The sequence below is a fragment of the Notamacropus eugenii genome, chromosome 2 (genome assembly GCF_028372415.1).
Source record: "Notamacropus eugenii isolate mMacEug1 chromosome 2, mMacEug1.pri_v2, whole genome shotgun sequence".
Taxonomy (NCBI): Eukaryota; Metazoa; Chordata; class Mammalia; order Diprotodontia; family Macropodidae; genus Notamacropus; species Notamacropus eugenii.
This window is the reverse complement of record NC_092873.1, coordinates 493,563,038-493,590,124: the sequence shown is the minus strand read 5'-3', so window position 1 is coordinate 493,590,124 and position 27,087 is coordinate 493,563,038. Positions and strand designations below refer to the sequence as shown.

At 40.3% G+C, this 27,087-nt stretch overlaps 1 protein-coding gene across 1 annotated transcript in view; it reads left to right on the top strand.

Annotated features, from left to right (window-relative positions):
- Positions 1-17,507, top strand: part of LOC140529886 (vitellogenin-2-like) — a 63,001-nt gene extending 45,494 nt beyond the window's left edge. Inside the window, 15 exon segments of the mRNA XM_072648880.1 lie at positions 261-354; positions 2,554-2,739; positions 3,134-3,263; positions 3,824-4,052; positions 4,138-4,208; positions 5,881-6,093; positions 6,205-6,347; positions 7,025-7,163; positions 7,483-7,618; positions 8,594-8,780; positions 9,170-9,273; positions 9,963-10,060; positions 10,475-10,634; positions 15,240-15,401; positions 17,226-17,507. Of these exon segments, the coding sequence (XP_072504981.1) occupies positions 261-354; positions 2,554-2,739; positions 3,134-3,263; positions 3,824-4,052; positions 4,138-4,208; positions 5,881-6,093; positions 6,205-6,347; positions 7,025-7,163; positions 7,483-7,618; positions 8,594-8,780; positions 9,170-9,273; positions 9,963-10,060; positions 10,475-10,634; positions 15,240-15,401; positions 17,226-17,344 (2,171 nt within the window). The 3' untranslated portion in view covers positions 17,345-17,507.
- Positions 17,508-27,087: the final 9,580 nt, after the last annotated feature.

Below are 27,087 nucleotides of genomic sequence, written 5' to 3'. Positions count from 1 at the left end.
ACCCTCAGAATCTTTATTTGTAAAATGAAGTGACTGGACAAGACGGTTTCTGAGGCCTCTTCCAGCAATATAGCCTATCACCCTTGAGGTCCCTTATATCTATATGAACTTATGAGACCATCTTGACTTGAGTGTAGGGAATATCCTGGGGTGTAGTGGAAAGTCAGGTTGGTGAGAAAAGGTGGAGCCAGATAGGGAATAATCTTAGATTCTTCTTCCTGTGGTTTAGATGACCTTTTAATCTGTTTTGTCATTCACAGTGGATGCCAAAGTATCCCTTCCTCTATCTGATGATTCTGAAACTCCTCAGTCACCCAGCCCTATAGTTCAAATGTTTGCTGACATCAAACCTCGGTAAGTAGAGAAGTTTCAAACAGAAGAGGCTGAGATTTTTTTTTTTTTACTGTTGAGTTCTGGGTTTTAAGGAACCCATAAAGTACCTCTGCAGATGACTGGGAGATGGTTGCCATTACTCCACCAATATATAATAATGACTTTCTCAGGGGGGTGCACATCCCCTTGCCCCAGTAAAGTCAGAGTCAGCATCATGTAGTAGACAGAGTTCTGGATTTAAAGTCAGGATGACCTGGATTCAAATTCTTGGCAAGTCACCACTCTGTGCCTCAGCTTCCTCATCTATAAAATGAGGTGGTTGGACTCAGTGGTTTCTAAGGACCTTTCCAGAATTAAATCTATGATCCTATGAAGATCCTTCTCCAGGGCTCCCAGCTCCTATGAAAGAATAATCGACCAATTACAGAACATGGCCTCTGAAAAGGGTCTATTTCTCCCTCTGGAGGACCTTGGAATCCAAGCAGGGAAAGGACAAGTTTCAGCCCCAAAATAAATCAGAAAACCTGTCTGCCTCATTGTTCCCTTTTAATGAAAATTCATGATTCAATGTTTCTTAAGTGTGCTGGGTTAAAGACTGGGGAAGACACAAGTGATGTAATTCCTACCCTTAGGAAGCTTACATTCTATAAAGGGAAGACAACACATATAGGGAAATAGTAATAAGTAAAAGAAGGTCTGGAAGTCATAAGGGCTAGTGAGTAGGGCTAAAAAGCAGGTAATTGACTTTCCTTTCCCAGGGATAAGAGTAGGATTGATTTCATCCCAATTCTCAGAGCAAGACATGAGGAAAAGGAGAAGCAAGCACAGAATTCAGATTCCTTAGCATGGGGTATGGGGTTTGGAGGGTGAAGCAGAGGCAGCAGCAACATCTACATGGAAAATGGATGAAAATGAAGTCCTATGACCTCCATGGGGCCATTTTCCTGGTTCCCATCTCTGTATTCTTATATTCCCACATGCCTTGTAGAGGTCCAAGTGGGTCTTATGTAGTCACCATTCTCTTTTATGTGTTTTCTCCCCCTATTATGATGTAAGCATTTGGAGGGACAGGACTCTCTTACTTTTTTTTTTAATTCTCTAGTTCTTAATATAGTGCTTGGCACACAGTAAGTGCTAGATGAATGTTCTCTCATGATTTTTTTTTCCATTTTAAGGATGACAAGAGAGTTTCTCTGACTAGGCAGAGTTTCTATTTTATTTGGGGACTGAAACTTGCCCTTTCCCCACTAAGATTCCATGGCTGTTCTGAGAGACCCTTTCAAGAGACATGGATTAGCCAATTACCCCTTCATAGGAGCTAGGGATTCTGGAAAAAGGACTTCATTGAATCTAAATCTATGATTTAGAGCTTTAGAAGGGAGCTTAGAGATCATTGCTTCTAATTCACTCATTTAAAGAATGAGTTTCATTCAGTACTTTTCATAAGGAAGAGGAGGGCATGGGTGGACAGCCCGTCAATTAACCCACCTTTTCTCTTGAGAAAAATTCTGTTGTTGCAACCCCAACTGGGAAGGCTCAGCTCTCCACAATCTCTTCTTCAAATCTCTCTTATTACCAAGTCTTGCTATGGAAGCAGTTTGGGTGCCAGAACCCATTTATCCTTTGTGTTCATTCCTTGTACGTATGAGTGTATGTGTGTGCACACACGTGTGTGTGTGCGTGTGTAGTTATGTCTAGCAATTATTACAATTAGAGGAAGCACCATGAAACCAAAGGATTAGGAGTATACTTGGGAAGGGATGTTGGATAAACCCTGTTGGAAGAAGGCAGACTCTTATCAAATGCCACAAGGTGGTTGCTTTTGGGAGAGGAGGAATGACAAGGCTGAACTGGTCAGAAGCTCACCTAGGACACAGAAACATCTTGAAATTCCTCCTTGGCCAGCTTATGGAGGCTGCTTTCCCCTTCCTTGGGCCATGGGCATCTTTCATGAATGTTCCTGACTTAATGCTTGTATTAGGTTCTTTGTCTACACATTTCCATCTGCCAAAGGAGTACAAGTGCTATACAAATGTCCTTTAAATTCTAGTACCCAGGTACAAAGACCCAGTCACCCACCCTAGTTACGGTTCTCTGTGTGTGTCGTCTGACTGCCTCATATACAAGATTCTTCTGAAGGAGGCTGGACAGTATAAACAGCAGATGGTATCATCCTTGGCTCATCATATATAAAAGCTTGCTTTGTTCCTTCTCCTGTAGCATATACTGGTACTCTGTGGCAGTAATGACCATCAACACCCCTGTCTTCCAGTCTGGCATTGAGCTCCAGGCAAAACTCCAGGCAACTTACCCAATGAAATTGGACATGAAATTGGACCTAAAAGAGAAACACTTTAAGTATGAAACCTTTCCATGGCCCCCAGAGTCGGAGCTCCTGATGGCCAGGTATACTAGTCATTGAGATCTTCTCTCAGACTCCTTCCTGAGGGAACAGAATAGCATTGACAAAGCTGGAACTCAGACTGAACTTTTAAATTCCCATGCCTTCCATCAGGATGTTCTGATTACATAGCTGCCTCTTAGAACAGCCTTGAAAGATTCACTTCAGTTTGGAGACATTTATTCTTAGAGATTTCAAATGATGTACTGGGAAGTCTATTGGGTTTTCGGTATTTATTCACTCACATTATTGACTTTCTGGAATAGTACTGCTTTCTTAAGCTAACAGTTGCTTCTCTAGGGTCTCCCTTCCCCCGAGCTCAGAGATGAATGCAGGGGCCAAGAAGCATCCAATAATCAGCAACCCCTGATCCCAAGTCTACTCTCACAATTCTCACAGTGCCAAGGCATTTGCTATATCAAGAAAGAGTGGGGAGCCAGAAATGGAAAAGAAGATTCCTCTAGTTCCTGAGGAAGCAGGATCTGAGATCTCCAAGGGGCAAGTTGGTTCTGCAGAGATGATTTTTAAGGTAGTGGACAAGGTCATTACAAGTATGGAGGATTAGAGGCTCCCATAGAAAATGGTCACAAGGGCATTAGCTATCACAGAGGGACAGTCAGTGTGGGATTGTTTGAAAACCTGGGAATTAACACTGATAAAGGCTCAAGCATGACCTTCTCTAGGAAGCCTTTCCTGATCCCTCTGCCTGCTGGTGCTCCCCCTCCTTCCTTGGTATTTAAGAGTATAGGATTTTAAGGTTTGCAAGCCACCTTGCCTACACACTCTCATTTGTTCCCCTCGGAGGTAGTGAATATTAATAACCCCACTTTACAGATGAGGAAACTGAGGCAGGCAGAGGTTAAGTGACCCAGGAGGTGGCATTGAGGGGGCAGAACACTGTAGAACAAATCTTTATTATCTATCTATGCAAAATCTTGGAAACATCACATTCAAGGAACTGCAAGTCAGCCTAGTACATGGTGGATGCTCAATAACTGTTTGTTGACTAACAGTTTGCTTGATGACTCTTGCTGGCACCATCCCCTGCCTCTTTATGATGATTTCCAAAATGTCCTTGTTTACATGTAGCAAGGAAGGACTTCTGAACTTATCCCTCCCAATTACTCTGACTCTCCCAAGCCTGAGCTTCGCTATGATGAAGGTAGAAAAACCCATTTTCAAGATGCATGGCTCAGCCTGCCTTATTTGGGTCTTCAGTCCTACTTCTCCATGAAATCCCTCAGTGCTGCATCATTCCAAGGCTCCATTCTCCATCACATAGTGGGAACACATGAAGCTCAGCTTGTAGCCAAACCAGGTAAGAAAAGAGTTGACTTCCTCATGGGGATGGTAGATGGGAGACCAAGAACTCTGATGTCCTGTGTCCTGGGCACCTTATACAGATACTACTGTTGAGAAGATTGGACTAGAAATCGAAGCAGGACCTAAGGCAGCTTCCAGACTAATCCAGATGGTGAGTACGAAGGCATTTCAGAAGGATGGATGCAAAGAAACATCAAAAAGGTCCTGGGGATAGAAAATGTGCTTAGTGTGAGTTGCTTAGTCTCAGGCAAACCCAAACCATGTTGCCATTATACCTTAGGAAGTCATCTTAAAAAATTAAGAGGGTTTTTTGGGTCATTTTTTAAGTCAAAAAAGAAACCACAAATTTGTGTCCAGATTTTTTATAATTTTCTTAACACTTTTTCCCATCTTGTGAAATAGATTTTATGATTCTCCTACAGTAAGATCCTCTTCTTTCTAATAATAGCATTTATATATCATTGTAAGGTTTGCAAATCACTTTCCATGTTAACTATTCTGAAGAAACAACATGGTAATACTGGGAAAAGCATAGTGTTTAGAGTCCAGGGACCTGAATTAAAATTCTGGTTCTGCTGTTTATCTCTCACCTGGTGACCTTGAATAAATCACTTTCCCTTATAGAACTTTGGTTTCCTCAAATATAAAATGAAAGGGTGAACCAATAATCTCTTCTCCTTTTAAATACATGACTTGTGAATTTAATTAAATATATCCTTATAAATGGAGTAATATTATAGAAACAGCTAGATGGGAGAGTTCACAGAGCACTGGACTTGGAGTCAGGAAGACCTAAGTTCCAATCTTGCCTTCACCACTTCCTTGCTGTGTAATGGGGCAGGTCACTAAACTTCCTTCAGCTTTAGTTTCTTCCTCTAAAAACGGAGATAATAATAGCACCTATCTCACAAGGTTATAGTGAGGATCAAATGAGAAGAGTTCTTTACACATTTTAAAGGGCTCCCTAAATGCTGATATCCATAAGATGGAAATTGGTTCTTAATCTTAAACCAGGACCAGCAGGTTCTCTATTTCTTAGGAGCATTATGGTTTGGTGTCATAATCCTCCAGAATCCTATGTGCTTTGTAGGAGAAATAAAGCAAAAATGGAGCCCCTCACAAGTAATGCAGGATTGCATCTCCCAGGAATGTCCAAGGGATGCAGGAAAATGGTGAATTGGTTCCTCCAATTCCTCATCTGCCTCCTTGATTTCTGACAAAAAGCCCTCAGACATCATTAGCAAGGAAGGAGCAAAAAGTACTAAATAGCCAGACTAAAATGGCAGCATCCAAGGCCATGCTGCCAGTGAGACTGGCAGCAGTAAAGGCAGGAGCAGCCTTGGTGGTAGCAATACCACCCAATACCAATCTGCCCATGAGCAGGTAAGTCAGTTCATAGATTCACTGCAGTCTGAGCTAAAACTGGAATCCCAGGAGCTGAGGCAAATCCAGTTAAGGTTGCGGTTGTGGTAGTGATACAGAAAACAGTCCAATTTGGGGTACAGAGTCTGGCCCTTACTTTCATAGAATACGTATCAATGGATGGGATGGGGGAGTACTGCCATAGTGACTAGATTGGCTGCCTGGGGGTGGTTAGGCTTATGGTAATGCCTGCTGGTGGAAGACAAGGGATGGTAGTCACAGCACAAAGAGAAAGGGCCTCCTTTCCTTGGAGTAAGCATGCTCCTCAGCATGTAAACTAAGAATGAATCTAAGCCCTCATGAGTCCTCATAGTCATTTCTCTCCATTGTTTATATGAAGGGAGTTACTGTGTCCTAGAAGGTGAGGTTCACCAGTGTCTCTTCTCTTTCCTCAAGCTCAGATGATGTTCTCGGAAAGCAATCATCCACCCATAATGACTGGAATATTTAAGGTAGAATACAGTGACCATAAGCCTGACAGCTTTCAGTTTGCTATCTTCACAAATAAGCACTCCTCCAAAGCTGGCATCCAGTTACGGGTCACTAATTTCACCAAAAGTAGCCAATGGAAAGCTTGTGTTGATGTCATCTTGGAGACTCTTTTCTTGGCAAAGGTAAGCTACAAATCTCACTGAATGGGCTCATCAGGAGGCCAGCACATACATATGTTTCCATTTATTCCACTTCCCAACAGGCTGATGTCCTGTCCCATTCATACACTGCAGGCATCCCTGAAGTGGGGTCAGAATTGCCAGGAGTATCAAGTTTCAGGGGAGATTGTCACTGGGCAGTTTGTTAATCACTCCATTGTGCAAATGGAGGTTGCTTGGCCAGAAGTCTCAGCAGAAGTCATAGAAATGGGAAAATGGTGAGATTTCCCACCCCTACCCTTTACCTGTTGTATTTCCCAAATGGGCCTGGGATGGAGAGTGTCAGTCTTAACAAGGGATAAGAGTCACAAATGATTTGTGGAGACCTGGTTTAAAGATTTCTTTTGGGTCATGGCCTAGATGATCCTCAGGTTTCATTCTTGCCTCCCACTTCCCAAGCTGAAACTGCTTTAACAGACCCCATTTAGGGCATCTATGAACTTGGATGGGGAAAAGGCAAATGACATCTTTATTTCAATATATTTTTTTCCCTTTGTAATCATTTCAATTCTCTTTATAATGCTATAGATTTTATTTTATACATTTCAGAGGGAACATTAATTCTGAGAATGAGTCTATAGGCTTCACTAAATTGGCAAAGAGGTCCATGGCACAAGAATCCCTGAGCAAACTCCTCACTTTATGGTTGGGGAGCATGAGTGCCAGAGAGGGTAAATCACTGTCCCCAAATGAGACAAGCAGTAAATGACAGAGCTGGAATTCAAGCCAGATTCTCTGACTCCTAGTTTAATTTTCTTTTCATTTCATAATCTCTCTCTTGGTATTCCCAGTGTCTTGTTTAGGTGCTTAATATGTATTTATTGAATGGATGCATATTTAGTAGGTTTTTAATGTAGATTTAGTGAATGGATGAATATTTTCTACTCATTTCCAGGTTTTATACATTCATTCCTGGGTTTTTCTCTAGTCTGGGATTCTCTGAAAGAGCCTGGAAAAATCCCCTTCAGAAAACCAGCTTGGTGATGTCACTTACACCTCGCAGAAGTGTGGACGTCATCATTAGGTTACCTCATGTAAGTGTGCCCACCCTTGTTCGGGGCTTCTCCCAGAAGGAATCCTCTCACCACTCTTTCTTTTTCTTTGTTGTTTTTCAGTTGTTTTAGTCATGTCCAACCCTTCATGAAACCATTTGGGGTTCTCTTGGCAAAGGCACTAGAGTGGTTTGCCATTTCATTCTCTAGTTCATGTTTTACCAATGAGGAAACTGAGTCAAACAGGCTTAAGTGACTTGCCCAGGGTCACATAGCTAGTAAGTGTCTGAGGCAGTATTTGAACTCAGGTCTTCCTGACTCCAGGCACAGTGTTCTCCTAGCTGTCTTTTTTCATTGGCAGGTTGCTTTTTATGGACAAGATATTCTCTTACCCATCCCATACCCTATAAAGTTACTAGCACCAGCTTCTAAGCTACCTATCCAAGTGGGAGATTTCTTTGCACAAATCACCAATTTCATTACAGAGACTTTCCAAGGTGAGAAAATTGGTCTCTAGCGGCTTTTGTTTCAGGATTTATATGTGCAGTACTCCTTCTCTATAGGGTCTTCTCATGTAAATCAGTGCCAGCTATCAAATTAAATAAATAAATTCAGTTTAACTACCATTTTTTGAATTAGAAAATGGTATCTTGACATCTTGCATTTGTGGAGGTAGTGTAAGATTCTTTAGATGGGTTAATCAGTTTTATTGATTTCTTCCTCTTCCTCTTTTTCTTTTACAAATTGTTATAAGAAATGATTCTCTGGGAGGGAGAAGGTACAGTCAGAAATCTAAGCAATGTAAAAACAAAATATATGCATAAAAATAAGTTTTTAAAAAGAAAAAATGGAATTTTGAGTAGCAAGATGACTATGTACTATGTGAGCTTGGACACATAACCACTCTCTACCTGACGTTCCCTCTCTGGAAGACCTCTGAGGTCCTATGCAGTTTTGAAGACACTAGGACCAGCCTTAGAATCATAGCCTTCATGCCCTACCATGTCCTTACGCTCTGTCTTTCTATAAGCTCTGCCCAATGCCTGGAATATATTTTCCCTTGGGCTCCATAGAATTGCAATCTTCCTTTCAAGGTAAATTCATGGACTAGCTTCTATGGGACACCTTTCTTGACTCCCTTCGTTGACAGCATCTTTTTCCTCCTCAAATTATTTTATACAACCATAGGCTTAGAGTTGGTAGGGACCTTTGAAGTGATGTCTCCCTCATCTTACACAAGAAGGAACTAAGGACCAGGAAAATGCCCAAAGTCACACAGCTAGTAGAAGCCATCCTCTGACCCCCTATCCAGCCCTGTTCACATTGTATCTTGCAGTCTTATCTACCGTACTATATCGCTGACTCTTGTCCTTCACCACAAAATGGGGGAATTGGGCTACCTGGAATTTAACGTCTCTTCCAGGTCCAAATGCTATGGTCCTAAATGAACCAATTTTCACTTTTTCCCTTAGCTGACTGCTCAGTTAATCAAGAGAAGATCACCACCTTCAGTGGAATCCAGTACAGCTATCCCTTGCTTGCCAACTGCTTTCACATCCTAACCCAGGATGCTAGCTCTGAACTGAGGTTCCTGGTGTTGATAAAAACAGCTGAAGAATCTGCTGACCAAAGGGCCATCAATGTCAAACGGGCCAATCAGTAAGTCATTCCAAAGCTTCTGGGAAGAGCTGCTTTACTAACAGAAGGTCGCTATAGTCATTTGAGAGTGGTCTTGGTTTGTCCTGAGAAATGGAGAGAGAATTATAACTTCATATGTCTCTGCAAATGTGAAAACAGCTTATTAAATCATCTGCTTGGAAATTCTGATGGGCTAAATTTTCCATATGCTGCTCAAATGCGTATGTTCCTTCTATTACAATTACCTTATGGCATATGCTGAGCACCATTTTAAAAACACCCAGTGATGAACTAGGAGCATGGACTCATTTTCTTGTTAGCAAATGTTTAAACAGTCCAACTCATCCCTCTCTCTCCTTCTCTTTTTTCACCTCTATCTCCTTCTTTTTCCCCTCTATCTTTTTCCAAAGTGACATTGACATGTATCTTGCTAAAGGAAACCTTTGGCTTCAGGTGGACAGCAAAGAGATTCCCCTGAATGGAAGCATCTTTCTCTCTGGCAGTGATGGGTATTGTCCTCTTTTATTTTTTTCTTCTTGTTTTTCTCTTCTGTTTATTAAAAAAGGAGAAACATGCCAGCCAAGACCATGACATAACCTGGTGGTAAGAGCTTCTGATTCACCTCAGTTTCCTCATCTGTAAAGTGATGGTCCCTTTGAAGGTCCCTCCCAGCCCTAGATCTATCTAGTGATTCATGGCCATCTCTCATGCCTGGAAGCCGAGCCCCCTAGTCCTTCAGTTCCTCCAATTAATACAAATGACCTCAGCCAAAGTAGCCTGCCCATTGCTTCGATTTTGATACAGGAGGTCATGAGGGGACCTCCTGGGAGATTTTGAGAAAGGAACTGAGTTGGTCGGGCTTAAGGTTCTCACTAATATAATCCATGATTCTTGGTATTTCTTTCCATTCCTTAGCACAGCAAAGACCTCAGCTGAATTTAAATGAGTATGTAATCTGAAGCCACAAAATGCCTTGAGCTATTTGCTTTAAAAAAAAAAAAAAAAGAAAATCCAAATCCAGTTAATTTAAACTCAGCTTTTCAAATCAACTCAACAAAGATTTATTAAGCATTCATTATACATAAAATGCTGTGCTGGTTTTAGGTCTCGCACCTTGATTTAACTATTACTTCTTTCTGAATTGAAGGATAAAATTTTCCTTCTTATTAAAGATCACGTTGAATTTCTCTTTTAATCTTTTAGAGTCATTTGTGTCTATCAAGAATGAAAGTCAAGGATTCTCTCTTTCTGCACCAGAGCATGGTATTGAAAAACTTTATTATGATGGGAAAACATGCAAGGTATCTTTGTCCTTTTTTTGGCTAGCATTTTCACCTGAAATAATAAGCAAATTCTGCCCCTTGGTCTCTAGGAAGGTACTCTGCTATGAAACCTTCTTACTTAGGAAAGGGTGTGAATGGTGAACTCTGCCTTTACCCCAGTCCTATAGTTTCTGCCCCACCCCCCCCACTCACCTCCATGTCAGCTGACATGACCTGAGAGGTGTTGATGTCAGCTTGGATTATTCAGCTGCATAAGGTAATCAGATGCATCCCCTTCTGATCAAAGGATATTAAGGATGATGCATCTGGTTGGGAAACTTTTACCAGTCACTGCCTCTGTACTAGACAGACAGACAATGTCCTTTATTTCTTTCCTCACTCTGCCTCCCCATTCTCCATTAATGTGACCTCTTCTTCATAAATTGTTATTAGGTTCATATTTCTTTCTGGATGATTGGAAAAACACTTGGCCTCTGTGGACAAGCAAATGCAGAAACCATTCAAGAATTCCAGATGCCCAGTGGCTACATAGCTAAAGATGCTGTGAGCTTTGCTTGATCTTGGGTTCTGACAGATGACTCCTGCTCCAGAGGTATGAAGATATTCCTTGGGTCCCAGCGTAAAGTGAAAAAAATAGCTTTTAACACAACTGAGATTCACAGACACATAATATTGCCTTATATATTATAATTTTATGACATTATCTTCCTCAAAGAAGGAAATTTTATAATATCCAATTAAGGAGTTTCTTTCCTTGGAGATCTTAAAGAGGAGAATAGACAACCATCTGTCTTGGTAGTTTAGACATTCGCCAGATGTTAGGCGGCTAGATCAGTTTTTATCTTATAGTTCCTTCCTAGGATTCTCTGATTCACGGAAAATAGAACTCTAATGTACTGTAAGCAGTTACAAAGTCTCTCCATACATGGTTGACCCACCACACTTGGCTCTTCCATAATGATAGATCTTTGAAAATAAAAATTGTGTTATCTCCAGTCTCCCCATGGAGCATTCATAAGATCATGTATTTAGAGATGGCAAGAATCTTGGAGATCATTCAGTCCGTTTTATAGATGAAGAGACAGAGGTCCAAAGAAATGGTGACTTGTCCAAAGTCCCATGGCTGTAAGTGGTACTATTAGGTTCTCTGATTGGAAACCCAATATACTCTCTAGATGTGTCAGTTTCCTCACATGGTGCCATGAATTCTTGCTCAAGTGGCATGAAGAAACTCCAGTGAACTTTTTGTTGTTTATGCAGATGGAGGGAAGAAGCATGAGCCATAAGAAATGGTGATATTTTAGTTAATGATAGCATTCTATCAAATACCCCCATATATCACACACACACACACACACACACACACACACACACACACACACTCACTCAGACATACTCCACCCAGAGTCCATGCTTATTCCTAAATCCAGGTTGTCTTGGCCTAGCTGCAACTTGGTAGTAGACAAGATGCCCCAATTTGACGTACAGTGTCTAAAAAGTGGGTAATGACCTTTGCACTACTTACTTCAAAGGGTCGTTGTTAGGAAGGCTTAAAGTATAATGAAAATGTGCATATTGCTATAATGTCTTTTGGTTCATTCTTACAGTTTTATTGTGGAAAGAGTGGCAGGAAAAGAACTTTCTCTACCAATCCAAATTGGTACCTTCTCTGCAACCTGAAATAAATAACAAATGAATGAATTAATGCTAGAACAGCAATGATAATAGCTAACGTATACACAGAACACTAAGGTTCATTTGCTATGACCACTGGCAAAGTAGGTGCTGTCATCATTCCCATTTTCTGGAGAAAGCAATCTAGCTCGAGAGACATCAGCTCTTAGAGAGTTGATTAGGATACTGGGAGTGAATGATTCTCTCAAGATCACATGGTTGATATGTGTCAGCAGAGGGACTCGAACACAGGTTTCCTAATTCCAAGGCCATCTTCCCCCAACTTCTCCCTGCTTCTACTACTGTTTGCATTATCATTTATTCCTTTCATACTAGGATCCAAAGAGAGCTCTAGAAATGCTCATGGATGGAATTCTTAAACTCATCAAATTTCAGAGGTCAGAGGGGCACAGCATCCATTCATTGTTCATTTGACAAATATTTACTGAGTTGTACTGCGTGCAGCATGATGTATGAGAGAAAGCTGACCTCAGAAGCAGGAAAACCTGAGTTCGTGTCCCTCTGAAACATAGGGAGACATTAGAATTAGAGGAGCTGGGTTTAAATTCGACTCTTGGCACTTTCTTCATGTTTGACCCAGGAGAATGTCATCTAACTTCCATGAACTTTGTTTGTAACAGAAGAGAGTTGGGATTAGATAGTTTCTGAGGTACCTTCTAGCTCTTGCTCTAGAGTTACATTTCTAGAAAAGTGACAGCCTCTTAGTGCACTTAATAAATGTTTATCAATTCATTGAGTAGCTAGGTGGTACAGTGGATAGAGTGCCAGGCTTACAGTCAGGAAGATCCATCTCCTTGAGCTCAAATCCAGCCTCAGACATTTACTAGCTGTTTGACCCTGGGCAAGCCACTTAACCCTGTCTGCCTCAGTTTCCTCATCGGTAAATTGAATTGGAGAAGGAAATGGCAAATCACTTTATTATCTTTGCCAACAAAACAAAATCCCAAAAGGGGTCACGAAGGGTTGGATGTGACTGAACTTAACGCCCACAAAACTGTTCGAGTCTTCTCACCATGAATTCCCTATAACAATGAAATCAGAAGTCCAATTTTAAAAAATGACATATTAGAGACTGTGAGGATGCAAAGAGGTATCAGATATGTCCCTTGCTAAGAGGCTTACAGTCTCAGCAGGCAGGCACATAGAAAAGAGAAAGCCCTTTTTAAAAACAACAATAGCAGATAATTTGTGATTAAGGCAAAAGGAGTTGCCTTGGAGTTCTCTTGTCTGCATTGATCCCACAACCAATCAATTGACAGATCTCATGTACTTGACTGTCCCATTATCTCTAGCTGCCTCCCCCTCCTTGTCCTTCCCACTGTGATCACCTTAGTGCAGCCTTTCCTTCCCTTTTATTTGCACTCTTGGCCAAGCCTCCTAATCAATCAGTCTCTCCTCCTCGCCTTCAATTTCTTCTAATCCATTTTATGCACCACTGTCAAAATTATCTTCCCAGCACAGTTCTCTGTAAGCTCCTTGGGAGCCTAGACTGTCATTTTTTTAAAAATTGCATGCCAACGCTTAGTACTATACCTTGCATAGAACTGGTCTAATGAATTATGAGCATGATACAGAGTCACTGGAAGACCTGGGTTGGATCCCTCCTTGGACACTTAACTAGCTTGTGACCCTGGGCAAGGCACCAATCTCTCTCAGCCAGTTTCCTCACCTATAAAATGAGGTTAATAATCTTACCTCTCAGAGCCATTGGGAGGATCAAATGAAATAAAAGATGGAAAGCACTCAAAGAGAGATATATTTAACCACTATATAAATGTTTCTTATTATGGTAATCATTGGTATTATTTAAAGGTGTTAAGTATTTTAATAGTGAGATTTTATACATATGTATATATGTGTATAATTAGATATTGCTTTGCAATCCCTAAAGCACCATAAATAAATATTAGCTAATATTAACAATAATTAGTTATATTACAATAAAATAATGAACAATATTCATGATAATAGTATAGTTTCTCTCTGCCAATTTTATAGGATATCAGATATAGAATCAGGAAGACCTGAGTTCAAATCTCTCCTCAGATACTTACTAGCTGTGTGTCCCTGGGCAAGTTCCTAAAAACTCATTTAGCCATAGTTTTCTTATCTGTAAAATGGGAATCATAATAATGGGATTGTTGGGAAGATCAAATGCGATGATATATGTAATGTGCCAAAAGACAGCTTAACATAAATTAAAACACTGTATAAATGCACGTTATTATTATAGCAATGATCAATACTTAAGGTTTGCCAAGTGCTTAAAAGTAACGAGAATTCATACACTATGTATATATAATTATATATATTACGTGTAGTGTAGATGTTATATATTGTATATATAACATTATATATGCTATGTATAATGCATATTATGGTATATATAACATATGTATGTTTGTATACTATATTGCATATTATTATACGTAACATCATATATTACATATTATATATACACATGTGTATATATGATATGATGTATGTATTATTGCTTTGCAATATTGAAGCACCATATAAATATTATATAATAATAATAATAATAGTTTCTTTCTGCCAATTAAACTCACTCAGCCTCAGCTTTCTCATCTGTAAAATGGTGATAATAGCACCTACCTTCCAAAGTCGTTGGGAAAATCAAATGAGACAATACACAAAAGCGTTTTGCAAGCTTTAATGCTGACTATCAATCATTAACTTCCACTTCTACTACTATTATCATAAAGAACCTTGTGAAGGAACTTGTCCAATCCCATCATTTTAAGCAAAGAACAGTAAAGAGCCACTGAGCAAGTGGCAGTGTTTCAGATTCAGGTTTTCTGATTCAAAATCCAGTTATCTTTCCAGAACACTACACTTGTTCTCACAATGAAAGGTAATTAGGTGGCACAGTGGATAGAATATTTGACTTGGAGGAAGACCTGAGTTCAAATCCTACCTTAAAAAAAAAAGACTAACATTGTGTCCTGGGCAAATCACTTAACTGCACTTGGGCTCGGCTTTTTTCATCTGTAAACTAGGGATAATAGTGGTGAGGATCAAATGAGATCATGTCTATAAAACACTTCAACTTTAAAACATTATGCTCATGATAGTTATTGTTATAAAAACAATATTCCTTTAAAATCATAAAGCCCTTTGCATGTACAACTACTGCCCCTCCTTCTTCCACCCCAAGTGGAGGAATGTTATGCATGTATCAGGCTTCTTTGGCTAGCAAGCACAGGAGCAGAGTGACCTTTCCTGAGACCAAGGAAGGCAGACAGTACTTTGCAAAGGTAGTCTAGCCCATGCTCCAACCTGGTTGAGTTTGAGGTGTCATGGAGTACAGGGTCCAACTTTGGACTGGTTATAAGTATAAAGGCTGTGCCCATGGAGGCCCAGGGTTCTGCTACTGTGGCTTTTGCAATCACATCAAAGGACAGGTAGGCAGAGAGACAGGAGCAGGTAAGGAAGGGAAAATGAAAAAAATCTCTACAATTCATTGATGGTTTAATTTCAGCTTGTTCCTTTCAACACCAGTTCATGAGACTTGAGAAAACAATTTACCTTCAAGGAGAAAATTCCTCATGCTCATCCGTGCAGCCAGTGTTGAGGTGTTGGAAGGGCTGCAGAGTGGGCCAAACCATCACCACCCTTGTTGACTTTCATTGCCTTCCAGCTGGTAAGTATCCCTAGTGTTCTAAGGAAACAACATTGTTCACTTTTCTTTATCGAGAACAGGGACCAAATGGGGAGACTACCTTATGCCCAGGTATCACAACAAGAGCAGCCAGAAGAATAGATATTACCACTAATAAATGAGCCTCCCTGCAGAGCAGGAGACATTGTCTGCCCGATTCTGAGACACATGTTCAGGATCAGGAGTGTATAGGTAAATATTTAACAATCAGATTTGGGATGTGCACAAGACATCCTTTTAAATTTAATCTGTATTATCAACATTTTCTGCATCACTTTCTTAAGTCTAGACAATTAATAAAGCAATAAATTGAGCCTTGGTTTGTAGAACTTGATGATATCCAAAGCATACATACATTGAAAATTTAACAATCTCTTGTGGGCCAGTTTGGACCCTTGGCTGGAGGGTTTACAAGATAGATTAGGAACCAGACACCTGGCCAGAATGTTCAAAGGAGGCAATTAACAAACTACTGTCCCACCTCCCATTCTTCTCCAATTCCCCATCTATTGGTGCTCTCCCTTTCCCAGAGTTCAGTGTCTTCGTGATGCCTATCCCTGCTTTGCCCACGCCAGCCTCTGTTTCACACCAATACCCAAGCCCTCTAAATCATACAAATGTGGAATATTTTAATCAGATATATTAATTACATGGGTTCCTGAAACTAGAGCAAGAAGCAGACTCAGAGGCCATATAATATTCTTACTCCATTTTACAGATAAGGAAACTGAGACTCTTGAAAATTGAGAATTACTTTTCCAAGATCTTACAGGTAGATAGCCCTAGGGATAGTTCCCAAAACACAAGTTCTTGGACTCCAGAGTCAGGGTTCTTCTTCAAGGGACAGTTGTAGTTTGAAAGACAAGATTATTAATATATAAATCTCTACTTGAAAGAATTTTAGCTGGAGAGACATTATAAAATGAAAATTTGGGGACATCTATGAGAAGGATATTTTTGCCAAAGATTCTCCACTTCATTCCCTAGGTGCCCTTTATATGAGACCTGGGTGGTGGTGAGGAGGGAGGGCAGAGGTTTCACATACTCCTTTGCCTTTTCCTCTCAACGAACAAAAGCAGGAAACTTTGGGGGTGCCTACCCTACTCGGGCACTGTTAAGGAGATGTGTCCATATGAACACCTTGAGCTATGCTGTCACATAACCCAAAGATTTTAAATCTCAAGGAGAAATGATTTAAATAGCCTTGTTAAGCACATTCCAAGGCAGATGTATCTGAGGAATAACATTATAGTAAAGGCAGTGATGTTCCCTGGGGGTGGGGGTGGGGGCTGGCTTGATTTAGAATCTACATTAAATGTTTCAGTGTTGTTTGAGTTCCTCTGGATGACTTTGTCAGGTTTTGAGATAAGGGAATCCTCATTCCCCTTTTCTCTGCCTGAGTTGGTTTTAATCAGTCTGGTCCATTTATTGTCTTTGAGCATTGCATTGGAGGTCACAGGACTCTACACCTAAATCCGGAAGGGAAAGCAAGGGTCTTTTTATCCAACCCCCTCAGTTTACAGATGAGGAAACTGAGCCCAGGGAGGCAATAACAATAATAATAATAAATAGTAACTATATTATATAGCACTTACTATATTCCAGACTATGTGCTTCACAATTATCTCAGTTGACCTACACAGCAACCCTGGGAGGTAAGTGCTATTATTATCCTCATTTTACAGATGAGCAAACTGATACAAAAAGAAGTAACTTGCCCAAGGTCATTATCTCCTGATTCCAGAGCCATAGTTCTTTCTACTCTGCCTTCTAAGTTCCAAATCTCTTCTTTTCCCTCTGGGACAGATTCTGATGCCCATTTTGCCATGGCACCATCAAGATTGGAGCTAAAGTCTGAGGATGTGGAGGAGAAAATTGAGGTTCCTACCCAGTGTTCTTGTGATGAGGAGATATGCCTGGCATGACTTTCCAATAGCCTTAAAATCCCTCTATGTGGCCACCCCTTGATGGTGCTTTGCCCAGGCTTTCTGGATGGGTTCATTTGGGTCTGGCACATACAACTGAATTTATTTATATACCCAAATATGATTTTCTAAAGAAATGAAAATGTTGACCTTTGTGGAAACAATGTACTATTCATCTCAATATTTGATTATGAATAAATGTGTGAATATCAAAGGAAACAGATTTATTTTTTTCTGATTCCCTTTACTGAAAGATGGAAAACCTTGGTTCACTCAGTGAATGTCCTCCATATTCACTCCAGTGGCTCATAGATGAAGTCTTTAGGGGGGATACAAACATTGCATTGGACTTTTGGATGGATTATATAAACATCTGTCCTTGAGGTACCCCATAAGTGAATTTTCCAGATAACTGAAGCTTATCCTCTTTCATTTTCCAAACTTGTTTTATTTTAAACATTTTTGGGGGAAATCTTTCTTTAATATGTTCCTCACGACCACACCCACTGAAACAGAGAGTGCTGAACCTTATTAACTTTCTATTGATGACTCAGCAGCATAATCGACTCTTACAATTAGAGTTGTCCAAAAAAAGAATGCGCTGCTGCCCTGAGAGGATGTGCATCCCCCCTCCTTAGAGGCCGTCAAGCAGAGACTGGATGTCCATTTGTTGGGCATGTTAGAATGGGGATCTTTTCTCCCTGATGGATGGGTTGAACTAGGTAACTGCTGATATCTCTTCCAACTCTTTAATTCTATGATTCTGAGTTCATTATAAATACCAATCATTGCACTGACTATAAAATAGCCTGGTGGCTATTAAGTTGTGTCCTTACACAACTTACCCATTGTATCAGAGTTGCAAGGAACCTCGAGTACAATCTAATCTAGTCCATAGCCAACGACACCCCTAACAAATGGTCATTCATCTTCCTTCCACTTGAAAAGCTCCAAAAAAATGGGAACCTTCATACATCCTAAGACAATACATTTTGCTTTTGGACAACTATAATTATTAAGTAAATTTTTCTTTATATTAAGCTGGAATCTGACTTTCTATCATTTCAACCTGTTGTTTCTTATTCTTCTTTGAGGAATCAAGCATAACAAACCTTGGAGCACCTTTGTTTTCTTACTATTAATTATTAGGCCAAAATTAGCACAGGCAGCAGAGAATTGATCCATACTTTGTTTCATCTCAGCTTCAGAGGCTACACTGAGTGCACAATCATCTGCAAACAGAAAATCATGCACCAACACTCCCTCCGCTTTGATCTTGGCTTGTAGTCTTTTCAAATAGAAGAACTTGCCATCAGTACAGTAGCTGACCTTGGTGGTTCATCCTCACTGAAAGCATTTGTCAACATGGCTGAAAACATCATGCTAAAAAGCATGGGAGCAAGCACACAGCCCTGTTTCATTTCATTGGTGACTGGGAAGGCACAAGAGCTTTGTCTATTATCCAGAACCCGGGCAAACATGCCATCATGAAATTGATGTACAATACTGATGAACTTCTCCAGGCAACCAAATTTTGGTATAGTTTTCCGTAAGCCCTAACAACTAACAATGCCAAAGGCCTTGGTCAGATCTACAAAAGTTGCGTGCAGACCTCTGTTCTGCTCCTGACATTTCTCCTGGAATCGTTGGGCAGCAAACACCATATCAACTGTTACTCTGCCCTTTCTGAAGCCACACTGGCTCCAGGTAGATGACCATCTTCCAGGTGAAGGATCAGCCTATTAAGGAAGAGAGACTCCCCCTACGATTGTCTCAGGACAATCTATTCCCTTTATCTTTATAGAGATGGACTCCTGGGGGACAACCTCTTCTTGCCATATAACCTGGAAACTTTTAGTCAGCAAGAAAACATAGGTGCTCCATCAGCCACCAGCACACCATCCATATGTGGAACCATTGGTTACAGCAAATGGAGAAGCTCTGAATGCTGTGGATAAGTTCACTTACCTTGGTAGCGTACTTTCTGGGGATGCACATATTGACAATGATGTTGATGCTTGCATTGCCAAAGCTAGCTCAGTATTTGGAAGGCTCAGAAGAAAAGTTTGGGAGAGAAGAGGTATTAGACTGACTACCACACTGAAAGTCTACAGAGCCATTGTTCTGACTTCATTGTTGTATGCCTGTGAAACATGGACAGTCTACCAACACCATACCAGGAAACTGAATCTCCTCCATTTGAACTGTCTTAGGAAGATTCTGAAGATCACCTGGCAGTTTAAGGTACCAGATGCTGAAGTCCTTGCTCGAGCTAAACTTCCAGGCATTCAGACTATGCTTCAGAGAACGCAACTCTGATGGACTGGCCACAATGTTCGAATGCAAAATGTAAGCTTGCCAAAAAGACTATTTTATGGAGAACTCACATGGAGCAGGTGATCACATGGTAGTCAGAAGAAGACATACAGGGAAACTCTCAAGGTCTCTCTCAAGAACTTTGGATTTGATTGTGGGACATGGGAGACACTGGCACAGGACCACTCAGCATTGCATGCCCACATCAGAAAGACATGCCCACATCTATGAGCAAAGCAGAATTGAGACAGCGCAAAGTAAACATAGGATGCACAAATTTGGAGTATCCTCCCGAAATGCTCACATGGACTATCTGTGCCCAACCTGTGGTAGAGCATTCTGAGCTCATTTTGGTCTGATCAGCCACAGTCAGACACATTGAAACTTGAGTTTATCATGGTGATGTCATTTTGGTCCTCTTCGAGAATGAAGGACAATAACCAACCAACCATTAACAAGCCATATTTCTTGTTTTGTTTTGTTTTCTTGGCGAGGCAATTGGATGCCTTGCCTAGGGTCACACAGCTAGTAAGTGCCAACTGTCTGAAGTCAGATTTGAACTCAGATCCTCCTGAGTCCATGGCCCAGTGCTCTATTCACCATATCTCTTTCTCAGGACAGTCTTTCGAGCATCCAACAAAACCTATTTTCTCTTCTCCAGGTTAAATGTCCCTAGTTCTGATTCCTATATGGAATAATCTCCACTTCTCTCACAATTCTCTCACTTTCCTATGGAATTGTTGTTCAGTTGTGTCCAACTCTTCATGACCCCATTTGGGGTTTTTTTGGCAAAGATACTGGAGTAGCTTGCCAATTCCTTCTCCAGCTCATTTTACAGATAAGGAAACTGAGGCAAATGGGGGGGTGGGTGTGTGAGTCACACAGACAGTAAGTATCTGAGTACAGATTTGAATGCGGGAAGATGAATCTTCCTGACTCCAGGCCCAGCATTCTATCCACTGTACCATTTAACTGACCTTCCTATGGAAACTCTCTAGTTTAGCATGTCCTTCATAAAATGTGGAGTCTAGAATTGTGTTCAGATTGTGTTCAGACACAATACTCTAGATGTGGTCTGACCAGCACAAAGTACATGGAGTCTATTCCCTTCTCACTCTGAATTGTTTTCTTCTTTAATGCAGCCTGCAAAGACATTATCTTTTTTTTTTTTTACTTTCATGTCATGTGGTTCTCATTTTGAGCTTACAGTCCACTTAAGTCACCAGATCTTTTTCAATGAACTATCTAGTCACACCTCCCCCATCCTGTGCCAGCAAAACTGATCATTTGAACCCAAGTGTAGAATTTGAAATGCATTTCTATTAAGTTTCTTTTTATTTGATTCAGCTTATGATTCTTGCCTACTAAGGTACTTTTGAAGTCTACTGGAAATCTATATTTTTCAGCTGTCCCTCCCAGCTTTGTGTTATTTGCAAATGTGATGAATTTAAATTTGATCTTTTATCCAGCATGGATATAAACATTAAACCAGACAAGGGCAAAGATTAATGTCCAGGGTACTCCACCTAAAAACCTTCCAGACTGACATCAACCTACTAATGACCACTTTTTGGGATGAGGCGTTCAATGAGTTTGAATCCTACTTCCTTTCCTTTTTCCGTCTTGACCAAAAGGATTACATGAGAGACTTTGACAAATTCTTTGCTGAAATCCAGGCACACTCTATCTACTGCATCCCCCTTATCTATCAGTCAGAAAAGGAAATGAAGTTTGTCAGACAAGACTTGCTTTTGATGCTGCCTTTTATGGGATCACCATTTTCCTTTTTAATTACTCATATACTATAATTTAATAATAATTATTTATGATATAATTATGTATGTAAATATATTATATATAAACACACACACACATAATAGTTTAATAATGCTTTGTGGAATTCTTTGAAGAATTAAAGTCAATCCCAGCAGCCTGTGGCTTACAAACTCTAACCTCTTCCCGTTTTTGAAAATCAGGTAAACATTGGCACTTCTCTCATTCTACAGGGTATCTTAAAGATCACACCTGCCATTTCTTGTGGTACTTTAGGATGTAGCTCAGTTGGTCCTGGGAGCTTGAATCAATACAAACTAGTTAAGTTCAGTCTTACTATCTTCTTTCTTATCTTTGATTTCAAACTTCTTTTTAATGATCATTTTCCTCAGAAGAAAAGACAGAAGCAAAATCAGAGTTGAGCAGTTTTGCCTTCTCCTTGCTGTCCATTATCATCATGTCTTCAAGTTTTCTATCATTTGGAATTCAGAAAGTGGATCCTCTTTATTGGTCAAAATCAGATCCAGAATAAAATTCCCCTTCTTGATTCTTCCTCTTTTTGAAAGATGATATATTCACTAATCCAAGTCAGAAAGCTATTATCCACTCTGTTTTGAGGAAAGAGAGAGCCTCAGATCTCTCGAGGATAATTCAAATCTACTATCACAGCAATATCATGCTTCTTTGCCAAGCTTGTGATCAGTCTCCCAACTCCCTGTCTATTTCTTCTTTCTAACCAGATGGTCTAGAGTACACTTCAATGACAAAAATCACTTCTCAGCCAAACACTCTCAACCATACCTCCCACCTACTGATTCCTAGATGTCCTCATGAGTATATCTTGCTATGTAATGATTCCCTCCCTCCCTTTAATTAAACCTGTTTCTTTTGAATAAGCTGTATCCATCAAGAACCATGATCCACTCATAAGTTTCATCCCACCAAGTTTCAGTGATGCCTATGAAGTCAAATTTGCCCCCTTGTGTGAGGACTGTTAGTTCCTCTTTCTTGTGGTTCTAAAGATTCCTTTTAATTATATTATTTGTTGCTACATGAAACACAAGTTAAAACTGGTGGCTGTCACAGTGGACAAGCCTTGGGAAGTTCCTTTCAAAAGGAAAATGAGTTATTAAAGAATTAATGGAATTACAGTGTATATGATAGCTAGTAGCTAGCATTTCCATGGTTCTCAGGATTGCAAAGTAATTTACAAACATTATCTCATTTGATCCTCACACTAACTCTGGAAGGTAGATCCTATTATTATCCTCATTTTACAGAGGAGAAAACTGAAGCAGGTAGAGGTTAAGTGACCTGCCTCGAGTCACACAGCTAGTAAGTGTCTGAAGCTGGATCTGAAGTCAGGTCTTCCTGATTCCAGGCCCAGGGATCTGTCTGCTTGGCCACCTTGCTGAATATCAAGATGATATATTCATAGAGGGTGGGAGTCTGGGTGGTGGGGAGTAGGAAAGACAAGCAAGAGAGAGCATTTGGATAAGGATCAAGGCAGAAGCAAGGAGGCAGCCAGGTAGCATACTTGGAGTCTGAACCCTCCTCAGATACTAGGTGTGACATCAATAACTTCCATTAATAAAGTGCTGTAAAGTTTTCAGACCACTCTGTTCACATCATATTTTAGACTCACAATTCTCCGGTGACATGGAGCACAGAAATTACTATCCCCATTTTTTTAATGAAAAAAACTGAGCCTCAGAGAGATTCCATAGTATGGCCACATGGGTAGTCAATATCATAGATAGTATTAGAACCCAGATCTACAGAACAAAGTTTGTCCAAGATGGTTTGTGCTAGTCTGTTCGTGTCAATTGGCAAGAGAGGTATTGAAACACAGAAGGGAGGGGCAAACTGCTGAGAAAGAGGAGGACAGTAGTAACATTTCACTTAACCAGAAATTTCCACTCACTAGACAACTTCTTTCTTTGTCATTTATTAGTTAAATAATAGCTATTGCACATTTCCAACATCCTAGCCTCACAGAGATATTTTAGAATGGTTGCTTAAACCAGGACTATTGACATAGACCCTAGACTTGGAGCTTTGCACCCAGAGAGCATAATGTTGGTCTTCCACATTTCCTCAGTGGTCAATGGAAAAGGGAAGAGAAGGGGAGGGAGTGAAAAGATGGGGAAGAAAAGAGGGCAAGAAAGAGATGTCTCCTCAGTAATCCAATCGACATTTGTTAAGTGGTTGCTATCGGCAAGATCCAGCCCTCCACCAATGATGGTCATAAGATAACATGTGTAAAGCTTCAAGAGCACTTAGAAACCAGGCCCATCATTTTATACATGAGGAAACTGAGGCACAGAGAATTGGAATGTCATACGTACATCAGAGTCACCTACCTCCTAAGCATCTGAGGTGGGATTTAAACCCAGGTCTTCCTGACCCTTAAGAGCAGCATTCCGTCCAATCTACCATGCCAGAGGCAAAAAAAAAAAAAAAGAATTTATTCTGACAAACAAGTTTGTATATAGATTTAAGCTAATGGAATTTATTAAAGGAACCAGAGCTCTGATTTATGCCTCACCTCACTCTAGCAAAACAAGAAAGCCTTTTTGTCTCAAATTTAAGCTGTCGTTAATGTTTCTAAAATGCATTAGTCTGCTTTCCTGGTTTGGTAAAATACAGCTGCAGTAATTTTTTACAATTAGCAAGGGAATACTCCCTTCCCTAAAGACTTTGAGTCCCCTCCCCATTTCCCATCCAGTAAATTCCACAGATTCTGTATTACTGCTAGGGTCAATAGAAATTCTACTGCTTAGTAATGAAAGTTCTGTAAAATCTGATCCCATCCAAATTTTGAATCTTCTTTCACGTTACTCCTTTTCAAACACTCTCTACAATCCAATCATAATGGTCTACTTGCTGTTAAATACACATGAGACCCCCTCTTCTACTCCATGATTTTGCACCATCTTCTATCCCTGGAATGCCTTCCCTCTTCACCTCTATTTCTGGGAATCCTTGGTTTCCATAAGAATTCATCTCTTACTGTATAAAGCCCTTTTGGACATCCCATTAGCCAAGACAGTGCCTCTCACAGAATAGATAGATAATAAATACTTATTGATTGATTTGTTGAAAACTGTCCCAATAAGAGACATCTTCATTTTGTGATGCATGAATGCCTTCCTTCCAGGCATCAGGGATCTACCAAACTGGTATGGCCACTGGCTTCTTCCCAGGTTTTTTAGGACGCAAGAGAAGCACCTTTTTTATGTCTGTTTTGATCAAACAATGGAAATAACAGTGTATGGAGACAGCTAGATGGTCCAGTGGATAGAAGACCTGAGTAGCTCAAATCTGGCTTCAGATATTTACTATCTATGTGTTCCTGAGTAAGTCACTCAATGTCTGTTTGCTTCAGTTTCCTCATCTGTAAAATGAGGATAATAATAAAACCTACCTCCCATGGTGATTGTGAGTTGAAATGAGAAAAATATCTGTAAAGTGCTTAGCATTGTGCTCAGCACATACATAGTCAATGCTATATAAATATTAGCTATATTGTTAGTGTTACTATAACAGAGTTCAAAAGAAATATTGATTAATCAGAAGATTTGGCAATGATAGTACGAAACAAAGAGAGGGAGAAGAATTAAACAGAATTTAGGGTTCAAGAGAGATGAAATTGTCCTTTCTAGTCCCAAACCTCTATGTGGTTCAAGTAAATCTCCTTGTATCTATACACCATCCTCTCTCTAAAGGCTCTTCAATTGTTTTCTTTCTTTCTCCACCAACTTGATCAATCAAAAAGCATTTGTTGATTATCATTTGTACTAAGCACTCAGGTCATAAAGGCAAAAAACAGCTCACACTCTCTGGAAGGTCACAGTCCAATGGGGACTATATGCAAACGACCATGTATAAGCAAGATGCATGTGGAATAAATTGGAAGTAATCAACTGAGGATTATCTCTGATTGGACTGAAAGCTTAGACGTCTTACCACTCCCTTCTTTCCTTGGATAAGTAAATCTATAGCTCTGCCTTATTGCCACTGACATCCAAGCCCCCCAGAGTCTCTCACTGTTTCCAAGGTCCTCCTCCATATCCAAATATCCACCAATATTCTCCTACCCAGAAGCCCTGAATGCCCTGAGAAGCCCTTTGTGCCTCTCCAACTAAGCTTCTCAGGTCATTGGCATCCTTAATGAAAAACAAACCCTGACAAAGGACCATGGCAAACTCTATTAAGTAGAAAACTCTGACTGACTTGCCTTTTTTAATCTGCAAATGTCAAGAAATGTTATAGAAAGACATTGAAACTTCTACCGAAAGGTTTGAATCTCTCTGCAAAAGTAATCAAAGCAAGTAAACCTCATCTTGCATTTGAAAAGGCAGCTCTATCTATGGAATAGATTGTTTGTCCATAGTGATTAAAAATAATATAAAAAACCAGACTGCAGAGCCAAACAGCAAGCCAAAGGAACTGCGGAGGATTTATTCTCCCTTCATAGCCTGCTGGAGCTGGGAGCTCACGATGGATAGATTGTTGTTCTCTCTTGTGGGTAAGTTCTTACATCCTTCCTCTCCATCATGTCTACTGGAGTGCAGAGAGAATGAAAAAAAGCCACATTTGTCCTTAAGTCTCAGTGTTTCTCACATTATGCTTCTGATTTATTTTAAACGGGGGGCAAAAATTATGCTATCAGAAAGTCTCCTTTTCATTTCTTGTGGGTATCAGTGGAACATCAAAATGGCCATGAATCCAAAGCTCATTCATGTTTCCCTAGTAGAGTCAGAAATCAGTCCCAGTGGGGGCATAGACAGGATCATAGATTCCAAACAGGAAGGGGTCTCAGAGGCCAGCTAGGCTAGGCCGGCACCTCCTTTTCCCTATGAAATTTCATTCTCTCGCATGGAATAAGGGCAGTGATTATCCCCTTCTTCCATACCCCTTTCAGCCCCCTCCTCCACACCGAAGGGTCAGACTACAAGAATAAGAGGAGGAGTTTGGTGGTCTTTTTTTCTGGTTACTCCTTGTCCAGCTCTCCTTGATTCTGGCGACAAACCTTTTCACTCTACTGGTTCCGTATTTTAGAATTCAGTTGGCTTGGACAGGGTCAGAGAAGCTGCTTAGCATTGGACTGTAAAAATCTATATCTATGCATATCTATATATCTATAGACATAGATATATAGACATATCTATATATATCTATGTCTATAGTCTATATATCTATAGACAAAGATATATAGATATACAGGTATAGATATAGATATGCGAGGCAGCTAGGTGGCACAATGAATGGAGCACTGGCCCTGGAGTCAGGAGGACTTGAGTTGAAATCTGGCCTCAGACTTAACCCTGATTGACTCGCCTCCCCCCCTCTAAAAACAAAATGTATCAGTACCTACCCTCAAGGATCATGTTCAAAAGGGGAAGACATATACATAGAAGTTTATAAAAAAATTTTAAAAAGTAAATACAGGGAAAACTCCTATAGGCTATAATGCTGTAGTTGAATTTTGAAGAAAATTTCAAGGTGAGGTGAGAGTATGTTCTAAGCATGAGGAGCATTTTGTGCAAAGGCAAAGAGAGGAGAGGTGGAGGACCACAGGTGGCAAACAGAAAGATCAGAAGGGCAATAATATACACTAATCCTAGAAAGGTAGGCTGCAGCTTAAAGGT